Source organism: Trachymyrmex septentrionalis, unplaced genomic scaffold (assembly GCF_001594115.1).
Source record: "Trachymyrmex septentrionalis isolate Tsep2-gDNA-1 unplaced genomic scaffold, Tsep1.0 scaffold42, whole genome shotgun sequence".
Taxonomy (NCBI): Eukaryota; Metazoa; Arthropoda; class Insecta; order Hymenoptera; family Formicidae; genus Trachymyrmex; species Trachymyrmex septentrionalis.
In genome coordinates this window covers 451660-467444 of record NW_017305590.1, presented here as the reverse complement: position 1 = coordinate 467444, position 15785 = coordinate 451660, and the positions used below count along the sequence as shown (strand labels likewise).

The 15785-nt window shown below is 30.0% G+C and overlaps 2 protein-coding genes across 3 annotated transcripts in view; one reads left to right on the top strand and one right to left on the bottom strand.

Moving 5' to 3' along the window:
• Positions 1-835, bottom strand: part of LOC108751246 (laccase-4-like) — a 22590-nt gene extending 21755 nt beyond the window's left edge. The window contains exon 1 of the mRNA XM_018491334.1: positions 651-835. Within this exon, the coding sequence (XP_018346836.1) occupies positions 651-726 (76 nt within the window). The 5' untranslated portion in view covers positions 727-835. The remainder of the gene's footprint in view (positions 1-650) is intronic.
• Positions 836-2670: 1835 nt separating this feature from the next.
• LOC108751216 (poly(A)-specific ribonuclease PARN-like domain-containing protein 1) lies at positions 2671-11407 on the top strand. Of its 2 annotated transcripts, none has more exons than XM_018491291.1 (12): positions 2671-2885; positions 2968-3202; positions 3408-3692; positions 3767-3971; positions 4084-4185; positions 4268-4387; positions 4463-4568; positions 4668-4767; positions 4860-4946; positions 5508-5596; positions 7397-7495; positions 11184-11407. In XM_018491291.1, exons 1-12 carry the CDS (start codon positions 2758-2760, stop codon positions 11242-11244), a joined length of 1617 nt encoding a protein of 538 aa, XP_018346793.1. In that variant the 5' UTR covers positions 2671-2757; the 3' UTR covers positions 11245-11407. The 2 variants fall into 2 exon arrangements, with proteins under 2 accessions (XP_018346793.1, XP_018346792.1); XM_018491290.1 differs by lacking the exon at positions 11184-11407 and adding an exon at positions 9127-9307.
• The last annotated feature ends 4378 nt before the right edge of the window (positions 11408-15785 follow it).

The following is a 15785-nucleotide window of genomic DNA, read 5'->3' as shown; positions in this document are numbered from 1 at the left end:
AAATAAAGGCATTTCATTTATTTATTAAAGCAAAAATATAAAAACATAGATACTAAAACATTTGATTATTTTTGAAATGAAATTTATATTTACTTTAAAATTTTTTAATGTTGCTTGAACTTTTGGAATACATTTGTTCAGATAAATATTATATTTTACTCAGATTTTTTTATTTGTTTAAATACTTGTATTTAAATTATACTTATATTTGTAAATTTATATTTTAAATAGGTTACAACAAAAAAGTAGAGCAAATAAAAATCTGAATAAAAATTATTTATCTAAATAAATGTAATTTATATGTTCAAGCGTTAATAAAAAATTTTGAAGCAAGATAAGAACAAATTAAATAAATATATATAATCTTTCATTGTCAGTTATTCCTTTATTAGCAATTTTTTACTTTTTTATCCGTTTCTGCTAAAAGTGTTACAATATCAAAAAAGCTATACTGAATGTAGCACAACGACTCACAAGACGATTTTTCACTCTGATCTGATATTTTAAAATATAAGCTGAATGCTTCGCGATAAACAAAGAAAATTGCTCTCATAAATAAAGGGATATACTTTCATCTCGCATTTATACACAAAATAGACGTTTTTGCTTTTTATTTTTTAAATTTTTTCTTCTATAAACTTTTTCCTTACCTGGTATGGGCGTGAAGTAGATGATGGTCGTGACCACGGAGCTCAAGCCAACGAAGATCCCGAATCTGAAGAGCATGGTGCACCTGGCGAATCGGGACTTGTTAGCTGAGATAGCCAGAAAGACGCGAGAGCGTGGAAAAGCAAGCCACCGAGAGAAGGTAAGTACTGTCCAGCGTCGTTGCCGCGGATACACTAGCGCTGCTTGAGTAAGTTCATTGCCAGAGAGAGAGTCGATTCTCGATTAAAAGAAAGATGTTTCAAGTACGGAAACACTATAACGTGTATGTCGTGCCGTTTACAGTCTCTTGGCACGGAAGAAATTGTATACATGTATTTCCTCGAAGGATCTACATGATACTTGTTAATCTTCAGAGAAATCGTGAACTTTATGACCTTTTCGCGATAGTATCCTTCATACTCAGAGCATTTCTCAACGACGTTATTAACGATATCGCGAAATACTGTTAATTAATTAACAGTAGTTAATTAATTATTCTGATAGCGCACATAATTTATATGTAAATTTGTAAATTATATTCTTCGCAAACGCGAAAATCAGAATGATTACTTTTTGTAACATAATCGCTTCTTTCTAGAATTATGATATTTTGTTAAATTTTTGTTTGTGTATAAATTTATGTTTAATGATGTTACTTCTTATTTGTTTTTGATTTTAAAAAATCACGTACTAATTTGGAACAATCTGTTGTGACATGATTTACATATTTTAATTATATGATTTTATCATGCAACTGTGTGACGTGATTTTTTTTAATAGAGGACGTTTTAATAACATTTTATTGTTAAAGACGTCATTGAGACATTGTTAAAACATTATTTCGTCAACTTATTGGGAAGTTTTGTTCTATCTTTGTTATTTAATGTCAAGATGGATAAAACAACTGTTTATGTCGACTGTGTGTGTTTTAAAAGGAAATTTTATATATTTAATCTTTGAATGCTACTTATATTTTTCTTACATTAACATTCTGGATGAAATTCACGTAATTAAAAAAATTGTTTACATTTTTTATGTCTTTATAAGTTGCAAGATGTAGAATAAATGAAATAAATTTTAATATAAAAAATAAATTTTTTTGTTAAATAGTCTTAATAAATGTTATTTTAAGCTCAAAACTTTAACAATAAAAACTGTAAAGTAATATAAATTTGAATTAGCACTTAGGTAAAAATTCATTTACAATAACATTCCAAAACCCGATAAAAAATTTTTCATGCAATGTGAAAACATAAATAATTAAAGGGATTATTTTTGCAGTGTTTTAGTTTTGCAGTTCGTTTTAGAAAGAAACAAATTTAAAGAAATATAAAAAAATTGCTCATACACAATTATGTATAATTTTATATATAATTATACATATAAGGATTTTTTTTACATTTCTTCAAACTTGATTTTTTTCTAAAACAAATAAAACGTAAAAATTAATCTTTTAATTTTTTTTTCACATTACTATTATTATTTCTATTACAAAAAGTAATTTTACAAAAGAAAGAGAGATATATGACATATATGGACATATTTTATGTATGATTGTATATGTTAATAAATATTTTTGTATGTTTATTCATATTTATACATATTTATATATAACAAATTTTTTATCGGAAAGTTTAAAATATATATGTATAGATAATAATAGACTATTAATAAATTCATTTATGTCCTTTTTTATGAAGAACGTATCTAATATTTAATATTTGAAAACTTTAATACTTTTATCTTTTTAAAATTACACATTATAAATTTTTATTTATTTTACTTGTATATATTATTAGATATATTTTTTTGTAAATATATTACATCTACAGATAAATATTTATTAACGTGATACAATTATTCCTAATGTTATAGAAAACTTTCATAATATGTATTTGAAAAAGTACTTTTAAGTATTATTGAAAGCGACGAAAGAATTGGAAATTAGTGTACCATGAACGAGCATGATGGCAATACCATCGCGAACAGCTGTGAGCTGAATTTAATTCGCAATGGCGCCATCACACTGTTTTGCACTTTGGAGTAGATGCAAGTAAATGGTCGCGCTCGGAGTTACTTCGTAAAGTTATTTCGCACGTGCGAAAAAATATGATTGAAGTCACGAATCAGAATTTTAACAAGGTGTATCCACACCTGGAGCAGACATTGAAAAACGCTAGTTTCATAGCGATTGATGGAGAATTCACAGGTATAGAAGGCGACGATATAAGAAATAGGTTAGTTTATACTGCCGGGGACGAATTCGAATAAGGAAGGTTTCGATGGATGATGATGATAATACTTGATGTTTTATCGTAGCTTATTCGATTCCATACACGAGCGCTACGAGAAAAATAGGAATCACATTCAGCCATACATAATAATTCAATTCGGTATTTCGGCGTTTCAACGAGTTCACGATGAGAATAAATACACTACGGAGGCTTTCAATTTCTTTCTGCTACCTAGAACTATACCGTCAAAAAATAGACATTTTCTTTGGCAGATAGCGTCACTAGAATTCCTGACTATGTATGGATTTGATTTTAATAAAGTATATATGCATTCTATATATATCCATTACAGATATTATTTCTTACTAGTAATTTATTTCGTAGAGAGCAAGCTAACATTATTTGTTATCATTTTGACTTCAAAGTGATGATAAATAATGTTAACTTGCTATCTGATTAAAAAATCTCAAATTATATCTAATGTTTTATTTAGCAAAAGAATATATATGTGTAAAAATTTTTCAGCTGGCCTACAATGGTATTTCGTACCTTGATCAGGTTGACAAGACACTCTTAGAACAACAGCTACAGGAGAATACATTGTTTAACAACGTGGAACAATCTATTTCTTACAAGGAAGAAGATGATGTAAAAAATGCAGTCACTCAAATATTTGAATGGCTGAAGACAACTAGTGATGAAGTAGATTCTATTAAAGTTGAATCCCCTACTCCAACTTTACAATACTTTATGCATAAAGAATTGAGAAAACGCTTCTCAAATATTTGGACTTTCTCTGGGAACAACGTAGTATGATCATGCTGCTCTTTAAGAGATAAACGCTCAAATATACTTTCAAAATTTTTATTTTTATAACATTTTAGATAATTGTGATTAAAGTACCACCAGAATCGAGACAAATTTTGGAACAGGAAGAAGGCTCTATATTAGAAAATGCATTATTTGAGTCATATGTAGGCTTTTCAAAAGTATTTGATCTTTTGGTTACTTTGAAGAAACCTATAATTGCACATAATGCTTTTTTAGACTTTATGTTTGTACATCAACAATTTTATAAGCCATTACCACGTATGTATTTGTGTAATAATAGCATATTTATTTTTGAGGTTTTTTACTCACAGTATACATCATGGAGATGCAAATTAAATTGTAAATCATGAATATAATATGTTTTTTGCAGAAAAATATATTGATTTTAAGAATAATATACATCAACTGTTTCCAACAATTTATGACACCAAATTCTTAAGTTATGAACTGAAAAAAATTCTCCAAACAGAAGGTAATTAAATATAATATTTAAAATATTTATTTATTTATTTGTATGATTATATATAAACATTAAGTAAATTTTTTCTTTTCAGAAAAGTGGAAACATAATACTTTAAATGGCTTAATGAGTCATTTTACAGAAAGTAATGGAAAATATATAATGCCAGGATCGCCTGTTATTGAAGTCAAGACAGATTCAGACGAATCAAATGGTAGATTTTTTTTTATATCCCTTGATTTTGTTTAGTATTACTATTAATTTATGAATTACATTCTTTAATTTTTAGATACTGTTTTTTCTAAGAAATATCATACCGCCGGATGGGATGCTTACTTTGCCGGTTATTTATTTATTAGAATGACTCATATATTTGCTACAAAGCAATATGAACAGTAAGTTATCGATTGTTATATAATTAAAAAGCAACAATTATTTATTTCTACTCTTACTATAAGCATACATATTATACTCGGTCTTATGTGTGATTTTAGAGGCTTAAATTTAAAGGAGTTTACACATACCGAGTTGATGAATAGCATAAAAAGCTTTGAAAATTGTGTAAATATCATACGTGGCAATACGTCATATTTGGTAAGAAAAGTATAAAATTATTATTATTTTGCAAAAAAGAATAGTCGACTATATACCATTTTTTTTAAATATACAAGACATACATTTTCTAGAGATTTAGCGGACCTGAACCTAAATCCACTCGACCAAAATGGCTTTATGTGAAAATGTTAACACCAAAACCAGTAACTCCCTTACAGGTATTATATTTAATTATTGTATATAATATTAAAAATTCGTTCAAAACCTTGGAATCTTAATCCGTACTTGATTGAAACATATATAGGATTTGGTGATTCTGCGATATTTTTTTAGGCTACATTCCAAAATGTTCTCTTCAGAGAAAGTTTTGCTCAAAGTAGTATTCTATATATGTTATATATATGTATAATATATATTGTGAGTAAAATTTTTCTTAGAGAGACCGTTTTGGAATGTAGCTCTAATTTTTGCAATGATTTGGAATAATTGTATGTTTCACAATCTTATTTTTCACAATCTTATTTTTCAGTTTTGTTTTTTTCGTGTACGCTAATTATAAGTCTCGTAATATATATTTGCGTCAAGTATTGCAAATTAAAAACAAAATAATAAAAAGCTTCAATAAGTCCCAAGGACGTTTCTAGCGTCATATAAAAAAAATATATGTTCCTTTTGGGAGTTAAATATTTATTTCATATATCTGCTGTATACATGCTGTATATATGTATAAAGTGAATAATTTATTATTGCCAATTTGTATTGTTGTGAAATATTTGCAGGTAGCTGAAAAAATGTCGAAGTTTGGCATGGTTGACGTGAAACAATGTACACCGAAACGCATGTTAGTTGCAGTAGCAAATCACGGAAGGTTAGTAATCTTTGTTTTCTATTAAATCTCTTTTTTTTTCTTATTTAAAATGTTTCCCATATTCTACATATATAAATAACGAGAAGGATTATACAAATTTTAAATGTATAAGAAATAGGACGCAATTTTATACATATAGTGAAAAAGCGATTGCTGCCAACTGCGTCCGATTTCGAGATATATGTGAAAATATCACAACGCGACACGAAGAATCCTAAGAAATTAAATCTTTATTTTTTCGACAGAGCTGAAACTATCTTATCTTTGGTTCATTCTTCTACATATTGGATAAATATAAATATTAAACAGTTATACAAAATACAGTTATACAGAAGTAAGGAAATATATTTTATAATAGTATGAAACTTCAGTGTAAGGTAGAAGAACTATTTTGGATAGTCTTCAAGGGCAGTCGCATATACTCATCAATGTACAAAATGTGATTTTAGTATGCCTTCTTTATCCATTTTCATATAAAGCAATTATATTATAGTATACAAAACCCACATTTTTTCCTTTTCTACATACAGAATAAATTAGAAATCGATCTCACTTAAGTATTCAGAATATAGTGGATAAAACATTGATAGTTTTCCAATCAATTTAGTATTTAAAAAAGTAAATGTCAGTTTCTAATTATCATAAAACAAAAAATATTTATTAATCAAATAAGCTCAAATAATTTTAGCTCTTTAATTTTAATATTTCTGAAAGAATGATAATTATTTTTATTTAGAAAAATAATTTATTGAGAGTTATTGAGAGTTTGTGGATTTAATAAAATTAGAGAGACTGAAATTAGCTATAAAGATCGTACAATATTTTTAATGGATAGATATGTTTATCTCAGTTGTATCTAAAATTTTCATTCGAACTATATTTTATAACTAAGGTGATCGATTTATTTATTCGATTGACATAATGTTACTTCGAATTATGACAGTGCTTTGTAATGCCGAAATACGTTCGGCCAAAGTTTATTTCTCTGGTCTAGTTGTATGATTGATCGATCGACTGTGCTTGTCTAATCCGAATAGTCTGAAAACACAAACCGACGAATATATATCGCTAATTCAGTAAATTTGTTTCCACTTATTTTCTAGGGAAGGCGCGTATTAAGTACCTCGCGACTATTTGAATGCTGCAAGTATTCGCACAGTACACTTTCGTCAGTTTCATTTTTTTTTTTATTGGAGAAATAAACTAATATTTTATATGCTGCATTCACACTGGTCTATCGTTACGGATTGTTTGCTAAATTGTACGTGCTGTTATCACTTTTGAGAATAATTTTGTCTCCCTATCGCTAAATGATTTGATAAGAAAATACTTACAATATTTACTTGTGCGTTTGTGCACAGAAGATAATGTGCAGAAGACTCTTCTTCGTTGCAATTAAAAAGTAAATTATCTCAAAGATTATTGCTAGAACAAAACTTTTTATGAAACTTTTCCGAATATTCGTACAACGGATAATTGACTCGATGGCGTCATATTGTACGCGTAAGATTTTCTTCGTCATTGGCACTGTTCCCGTCTTTATGTCGCTTTTACCAACGAACTTTTGCAGATATATTTACAGAGCTTATTAAAAGACCGCCACTGTCTACACCACCGTGTACATTATTATTAACGATCTATTATTACACTTGATGTTGCCACACATGTGCAACTTTTGTCACGCGAAATTGGCTTAACGCGTTATTACGTTTATCTTGTCGCGCGGGACGATCGAGATTGTTGGACACGTTCTCGTTTGCGACGCAATGATCAAAAGTGATTTCCTTAATTGTTTTACAGCGCACAAGACATATTACTACACTTCAAGCAAAACAATGAGCTATATGTAGTTCCTTATAATCCGATACGGCATTCACCCTCGGCTCAATTTATCCTATGGTATGTATAAGAATTGATAATTAATCAGACTATTCTATATAGACATAGTATGATAATTTGGCATGCATCCCGTTAACAAATAATCTTTCGAAATCAGACGCGAAGTAATCAGTCTGTTCAATTTATTTGAAGAAATTCATGCAATTATTTTTGTTTATTGGCAATCTACGATATTTATATCTGGAAGAAATTTTTGATTATCGACATTCATCGACATTCAATCGGTTTCACGATTTGCTTACAGTAATTATATCATATTTTCAAAGTGTCTTAATAGCACTTTTTCCAAAATAACTTGATCTGTCCAATGAAGTGTTCTTTTTATATTTATTCCACGATCTTTATGTATCAAAGGGAAGAATTAAAATTTATATTTTAAAGTTAAATTTGATTCTTACAGTCTCTTCTGCATTGATACTTAAACAAGCCGCCAAGTTTATTTCAAATCGAAAATAGAAATATACTTAAAAAAAATAATTGTAACTATTTTTTAAATATATTTAACGTTGAAATTTTACTAAAATATATTTTATTAAAATTTTAATGTTAAGTATATTTAAAAAATAGTTACACTTATTTTTTTTAAGTATATTTCTATGATTTAAAATAAAATTTGGCGACTTGTTTAAACATTAATGCAGAAGAGACTGAAAATCAAATATTAGCCGTTTGTGGCTGAATAAGATAGATGATTTTGGAACACCTTGTCCTGATGTACCGTTTCCGAGCACATCACGATGTCGTACGATTTCAATCAGCAGTTGCAATGCGTTAAGGCCGATTTGATTTCTGTAAGTGGCGGAATGCCACTGAACATATTACGTCAAATAAATTAATTGCTCCCAATTGAGCTGCGTTTGCAAAATCTCTAATTAGCGTCGACATTGCCATAGATGCAGAAGCCGCAACTCGCATTGCCAATTGTTGCGAAGGCATTAACGACCGATCTGGTCGGTCATTACGTTACCTAACGTTTGCGAGTAAAAGATTTGCGTTCCTTGTTTTTCTGGCTGTCCCATATAATCGATATATCAATCCGCGTTCGTCATTATCACGTTCTGAGCGCAATGAAAATTATATTTAGATTGCCGAATTTGCATTCGCACTCTCATATTCCGTATAATAAAATTCTTCTATTTTATTATATAGAGTTTCGATGGTCTCAGTATTTTTATGATTTTTTTCCACGATTGCTTGTAAAACATTCAACTTTATCAAAATAACTTGACCTGTCCAATAAAGTGTTTTTTTTTTTTAATATTTATTTCATATACGATCTTTACATATCAAACGGAAGAATTAAAATTTATATTCCAAAGTCAAATATATTTTATTAAAATTTTAATGTTAAATATATTTTAAAAATAATTACAATGATTTTTTTATTCTATGATTTGAAAGAAAATTTGGCGGTTTGTTTATACCATGAGTATAGTAATGCGAATCTTTTTTGAATAAAGAATACGTGAATTAAAATTAATTTTTTTTCAAAAAATACTATGATTATAGAATTATTCGTGTAAATTCAAATGTATTTTATTTATTAATATTTTATTGTTATATACATGTATGAATATAATATACACAATGTATGTTAATATAATATAATCGCCTGTTCTTTTTAACTACAGGGGTAGTTTAATCGTTTCTGGCGGGATCTTCGCATGGGTACTGCATCAAAAGTTTCAGAGAAGCTCTTAAATAGACTGTAAATCTTGAAGATATAATAAAGAATCCAGTATTTTATAATATGTTTTTTTGAAGAACATATTGTCTATCTGACTCTATTTGAGTTTTAAAAAAGGATATGAGTTAAAGAATATGATTTAAAAGAATAAAATTTAGAAACTGTGACAATGAGATACTTTTATTTAATGTAATAATAAAAGACGAAGTATTCTAAAGTACTCCGTAATTATTTTACACGATATCTTTTTGTTTGCAATCCAGAACCTTTAAGAACATCGAATTCCAAATTGGTGAACGAATCTGTCACCAAAGTGAAAATTGACAGCTCTGAAACACTGCGTACAAAAAGTCATTTGTAACATAAACAACAAGGTTGTTTATCGTTCCGTAGAATTAAGAGAGCGGAACACAGGGCGGTACGCGACCGAGATGCAGAAACGACAAGTATTTTACGCTTTGCTGCAATGCTTGTCGCCATTCTGTTTAAATTTAAGATTCAGCTCAGGAACGAAATCTTCACAGAAGTTATTATTATTTTGACTCGTCGCGAGAGTTCTAAGTTGGACGAAGCTTGAAGCTCGTTTTCGAGTCGAGCAGGAAGTGATCGCACTTAGAAGATACATTCTCTCTTTCTTCTTTTTTGAAAAAGAGTCCAATTATTTATACCACAATCGTGAACCATCGATTGCCACGTATAATTATTCTTTTTGTATTCTTTTTTCCTCAATACTCTTTCTCTCGTCATCGCCATTCCGGAAAATCGTATGTTAGAACTTCCTCACGTGTGTTCCGTGACACTTTTTTTAAAGCGGAAATTTATCTGCGAAAGAAAATGAGGCAAATCCTTTGTGAAACTATACTTCAGCGTCCGGTTTATTATAGATTCTGAAAAAGTAAAACTGCAATTTTTATTGTAATATTGCAAATAGGGAATAAGATCTTTCTTTCAATTTGTGCTTTAGAAAAAATATAATTAAAATTTTATTATGTTTGTATTATTATGTCTTTATTCGTACAGTTTTATTTAAAAAAGTACAAAATTATATCCAAATTTCTTCCGAGGTGTCCGCTAAGTGTTGAAAATAAAGAATTCGCAAGTTAAAGTCACCGATTACACTTCCGAGCAATCCATCTTCCGATCGAAGTAGTCCTGAGGAAGAATCATTGCGTTTCATCGATATCCCCGCAAAAGTTTTCTCTGGCTGCTACCCAAGGCCAAAACACTCGAAATAATGCGGCAGCAATTTGTGTGGGCGTGCGACTGGACAGTCAGCTTGGTCGCGCTGGTATCCGATGGCAGGTGGACTCCTCGAGAAATGGTCCCTCCTCTCATACTACATAGACGAAATTAAGGTCGTCCGCATGGGCTCGGACCCAGGACTACGGAATTGGGTTAATTAAACTGCTAAAATCGAACCGTCTCAAAATTGATTGATACTCGCGATGCAATCGTGATTCGCTCGATCAAATCTTGAAATAAGAAGAAAAATAAGATTGCTTCTATAGAGTAATTGATAGATGTTTTTTGAGATTTGAAAATTGAAAATTTTCATGTTTGAATCTTATTTTTCGCAACGAACAACGATCATCTGTTGCAAGGTTTAATGTCGCCGAAAAATTCATTGTTATTACATTATATTTTAAAAGTAAGTATTTTAATGTAAGTAATCGTTAACATTTTTTAAATCAATTTTTTGTAATGAAAATTCGATTTGTGTGAACACTGTCTTTTTCATAATGTTTATATAATACTAATGTTTGTATAATATTATATTTTTAACTGATCCTTGAGTTACAAATATATATGTGAAGGAGAGTCAGATCTTACATAATGAACTACTAACATGATTAATTAGACAATTAATATTTTTGGTCGATTATTAGATTTAATTGTCTCTTTTACTGCTTTTTAATCTTATTTAATCTTATTACGCTATTATATAATTTAATGACCTAACACACGTTGAAAAAATCATATTGAGATATCAATCTCGTGCAGTTCCACGTACGCAAATGCAATCCTGGCGGACGATCAACGTGTACAAATACAGAAAATATAACGTCGGCGTGGGCGGACGACATTTCTCAAACTTGTAAAAACGGTACTGGATCACGACACACGTAAACACATTTGGCAGCAGTGTAAACGCACGCCGGCGCTTGTCTGTGAAATTGAAATCCATTGGCGAGTCTTCAACATACCGGAACATCTATCATGTGAACATATGATCGCACATCATCGCAATTATTGTATCATGTACGATGTATAAATTTTATTTTATTGTCATTAATATTATAATATATTTCTACACCTCCCTTACAGAAATTTGATACTGGAAGATAATAATTAATTATTCTGAGTAACAAAAAAGACTGAATATACTTTTAAGAAGGAGTGAATGATTGCTTTCATATCGAGTTATCACCAACTTAAATTGGTGATTATTATATTTCAGATTCATTTCCTCAGCTTAGTCATAATTCTATTTTATGTGTAATTGTCGATTGATTCCACTCCGCAGAAAAAAAATCAGCTTTGCTGTGGCAAAATTCTATTGTACAATACAACATGATTGGTCTTTCCCTTAGTTCCTCATTAGATCTAAATGCAAATCAGTCATATTAAAGAATTTTACGGTTAACACAACTGTTTTTTCTGCTGAACGCAGCCAATGACCTTAGATTGTAGAATTTCTAATATATGTATAGTTAAGCTGGAAATACAATGTTTAAAGCATTTTTTAATTTGTAAAATTATGATGAATGATATCGTCTTATAATTCTCATTCTAAATCGTTTTACGATATATAATTTTAAGTTTTATCTAAATATAACAAAAAAATCAATCAATAAATTTACTAATACATTTTTACACATTACCATTATTACAATAAAATTAATTTAAGAGTATCTAAAATGTACCTGAAGATACTTTTAAAGTATCTGATATCTATACCTATATATATTTTAATATATGTATCTATAATATATCTGCATTTAGATAAATTTTCGTACATGTAACTGTATTTAAATAAATTTTAAGAGTATCTTACCCATCACTGTTTATAGTGTTTATAATGAATTTGTTTATCATTGTAATCTTGAGTAGTATATATTTTTTTAAATTCATGCACCAATTTGGATTTGAGATATCTAATATAAAATAAAAAAATTTGTAAAGGAAGAAATATTGAAAAAAATGGATAGTAAATTTTTTAAAAACTGTATATATGGAAGCAAAGAGACATGATATGAATATTCACATAATAATCATATAAAATGATTTGTCCTAATGTGCAATATATAGAACGACGACGAATCATCAATTCGAAGTGGGACAAAGCCACGAGTATTAATGGAATTTTCCCGAAAATTGGCTGCTGCTTGGCAATGTCGAGTCTACCAAAAGCAATGTAAGTCCGTCCTCTCTTCGAATATCGTTCCTCCATTTCCCCCGTTCCTCTTCATCGTCACATGTATATTACGCGTATCCCTTGTCTTCGTCTTTGACTCTTCTGTTCCTCTCTGTCTCTCTCTCTCTCTTTTTCTTTATCTTTTCCTCCCTCTCGAATGACGGACTCGTTACCGCTCACCGCCCGTAAAATCTCGTGACTTCGGCCAGAAATATGCTCTGCGAACCCACCTATCCGTTCGCCTTCACCTATCGGTCCGGTGCTGTTCCCAGGACAACGGAGGAATATCGCCCAGCGACCGTACAGACGATTGAAAATACTCCGTTGCGGGCTTCTCTCGTTGGCGGATTTTGAAATCCTCACCTCGTCGCCGATGCAGCATCGCGCCGCCTGGCATAGCTTAGCACCTGTCGCATCGTCGCCGACGGCATCGGCAGTGGAAATAGCTGTTGTGCACAGACCGGAGAGCAATCACGGTCCGAGTGGTACGAATAAGTATGAGCGCGCCGACATGTACCTGCCGCTCACAGTGACAATTAAAAGAGAGAAAAAACTTGACTTTTTGAATTATATTCTTCCTCATTATATTTCGAAGTCACTAGATGATACTATAATTAACGTCACTATAATTCACGCCAGATTTCAAGAATTTTGCTTTATTATTAAATAAGTATGCTATGTATTTTGATGTATATTTTTATCTACGTATGTATATTCTGATTCCTCAGATATCTTTCGTATTACACGGACATAAAATTATAACAGAATTCTACATCGAATTCTGTCAAGAATTGTAAATCATTTAAGTGAGATATTTAGACATAGAAAATAAGAATATGTTTATTTTTTTATTTCTTTAGAAATATGTTTTGTTCAATATATTAGGTGCATTTATCTTTTCTTAATAAATTTCTATAAATTTACTGTCGTTCGCGCATACATAGAATATATATATATGTATATGTATATATTATATTTGTCTTCTTTATATCATTTAATGATTTAATGAAAATGCATTCATTTGGAATTAAACAATAAATTAAATTAAAATAATAATTATAAGTTTATATATATGTATTTAGTTTTATAAATGTTAATTAATATATTGTTATGATAAATTTTCTATATAAGTATTTTGAAAATATGAGGAAAAAACAAAGAAAGTTTCCAAAAAGATTTTTTAAACTGAAATAACCGGTGTTTGTAATTTCTTTTATACTTTTATACGAAAGCCAGTCGCATTATATTCGTCGCTGTGTCCACGTATTTTCGAAAGAGATATTATATAATTCGCGGAGATCTATATCTCTGCTAGATTACTGTCTAGCTTAATCCCGCTGTATTTAGAAAACTAAGTGGACACAGGATGAAAATTCGAATTCTCAACAGTGCCGTTGAACGATGATGAAAAATTGAGTGAAAAGAAGTATAGAGACAATCTTGCGCTAGTCAGACACACTGGGATCCCCGTAGACAGTCTCAACATTTTCTTGTTCCGAAGTTCCTCTCTACGGACTATTTCGGTTCATAAGCTGAATTGCGGAAATAGCCTAGCCTAGCCCCTGGCCTAGAGCGTAGGCTTGACCGGTTGTAATAGCAGCTTTCTCAAGGATCCTTCGGGACGTCACGTTTTCGTTTCACAAATTGGAGATAGCGGGAGATTAATTTCTCGCGTCTGAACGGTATTTGTATGACGTGTTTCTTCGCTAGCAACAATATTATGCGGATGCTGGTCCGTTGTAGACGTGATATATTTATCGCATAGCCGACCGACAATTGACGGACTCCCGAGGATCGCGTTGTTCGCAGAAATAAACCTGTGTCTGCTGCGTCTGCTTTCGTAAAATTATTAATACTTCGCACGTTCATTTTGTTCCATCCTTCTTTGTCGGATAGAAAGCACTCTTCCTACTGTTCAAAAATATTGGAACAAAATATTTCACGTAAATGCATACCGCGCGCACGTATCTATAACGAAATAAAAAATATAAAGCTACAGCTTTGAACGATAAAGCATCCTCAATTTATTTCTCCAAAAGAGTACTGGCGAAAATAAAAGCCAAAGGAAAAACTAACAATATATTAGAATTGTTATAAAAGTAAATATGATTTTTTAATGAAACGGCTTTTAATTTATTTTTTATTACATATAACCTTCTACATGTAAAAAAAAAAGTATGAAACATCTCCAAAAATTGAAGTTTTACTAATGTTGTTATTCTCTTTTTTCTAAATTAAAAATTGTTTTTTTTTTTACTAGATAGATCGCATTTTAACAAAATTTTAATTATTTGAGATATTTAATTTTGAAAATTGAGTGACAAATTAATAAGTTTAAAGAGATTTTTTATAAATAAAAATCTATTCGACATTTATCAAGACATTTAATTTTTAAAATTTAGCGATAAATTAATAAATTCAAAAAGATTTTATATAAAATTTTCTCTAAATAAAAATTGATTCGACATTTATGAAGCTAAAGAGATGCTAAGTATTAGATATACAAAGAAGTCAAAGTTGACTCTCGGCGCATATTTTTATCATCCCTAACGTGTGCGTAATCAACAGCAGCCCTTCCTTTCATGTTGCATCTCGTAATATTCTTCTTATCATTGCGTAATAATACATCTTTTGCATACTCTTAAAGGAATGAGCCTACTTTGCCCTTTCCCACGGTTTGAAATATCTTTGGCAAAATCAATGAAGCACGGTACGTACATAGATTTTCCAGAGACATCTATATTTATTATTATACAGTTAAAATATCTGCTGCGATTAGCCGTATCAAGAAACGCAATCTTAAAAAAATGCATCTTTCTTTACGCAAGAATTCATTAAGTCTTTTATTAAATAATTTATTTCCATTTATCAATTAAATTTAATTTTGTAATTGTCAATTTTGATTTTTTCACATACAAAAATAGAATAAAACGTATACCGAGAATAAAAAAAATTAAGTTGGAAGACATGTGTATTCTGAACTTCCTTATGAATGTGAATAAAATCAGAAACAGTAGAAAAATCATAGAGTTTGCGAATTGTCTACAATGTCGAGATAATATCCAGTTCATATCCCTTTACTTTTGTCTGAGTGATCTGTCTGTGACAGAAATCCGTGATAACGTTATGATAATAACATGAAGCCGGTCTCATCAGCTCCGTTAAGACCGCAGCACAGACTTTTGCAT

What these genes read in the sequence shown, in the direction of transcription:
- LOC108751216 (XM_018491290.1), top strand. Translation starts at nt 2,758, where the DNA reads ATGATTGAAGTCACGAATCAGAATTTTAACAAGGTGTATCCACACCTG. An exon ending in AAAAATTCTCCAAACAGAAG is followed by an intron (nt 4,186 to 4,267) that starts GTAATTAAATAT and finishes TTTTCTTTTCAG; the next exon opens with AAAAGTGGAAACATAATACT. An exon ending in TCGGCTCAATTTATCCTATG is followed by an intron (nt 7,496 to 9,126) that starts GTATGTATAAGA and finishes TTTTAACTACAG; the next exon opens with GGGTAGTTTAATCGTTTCTG.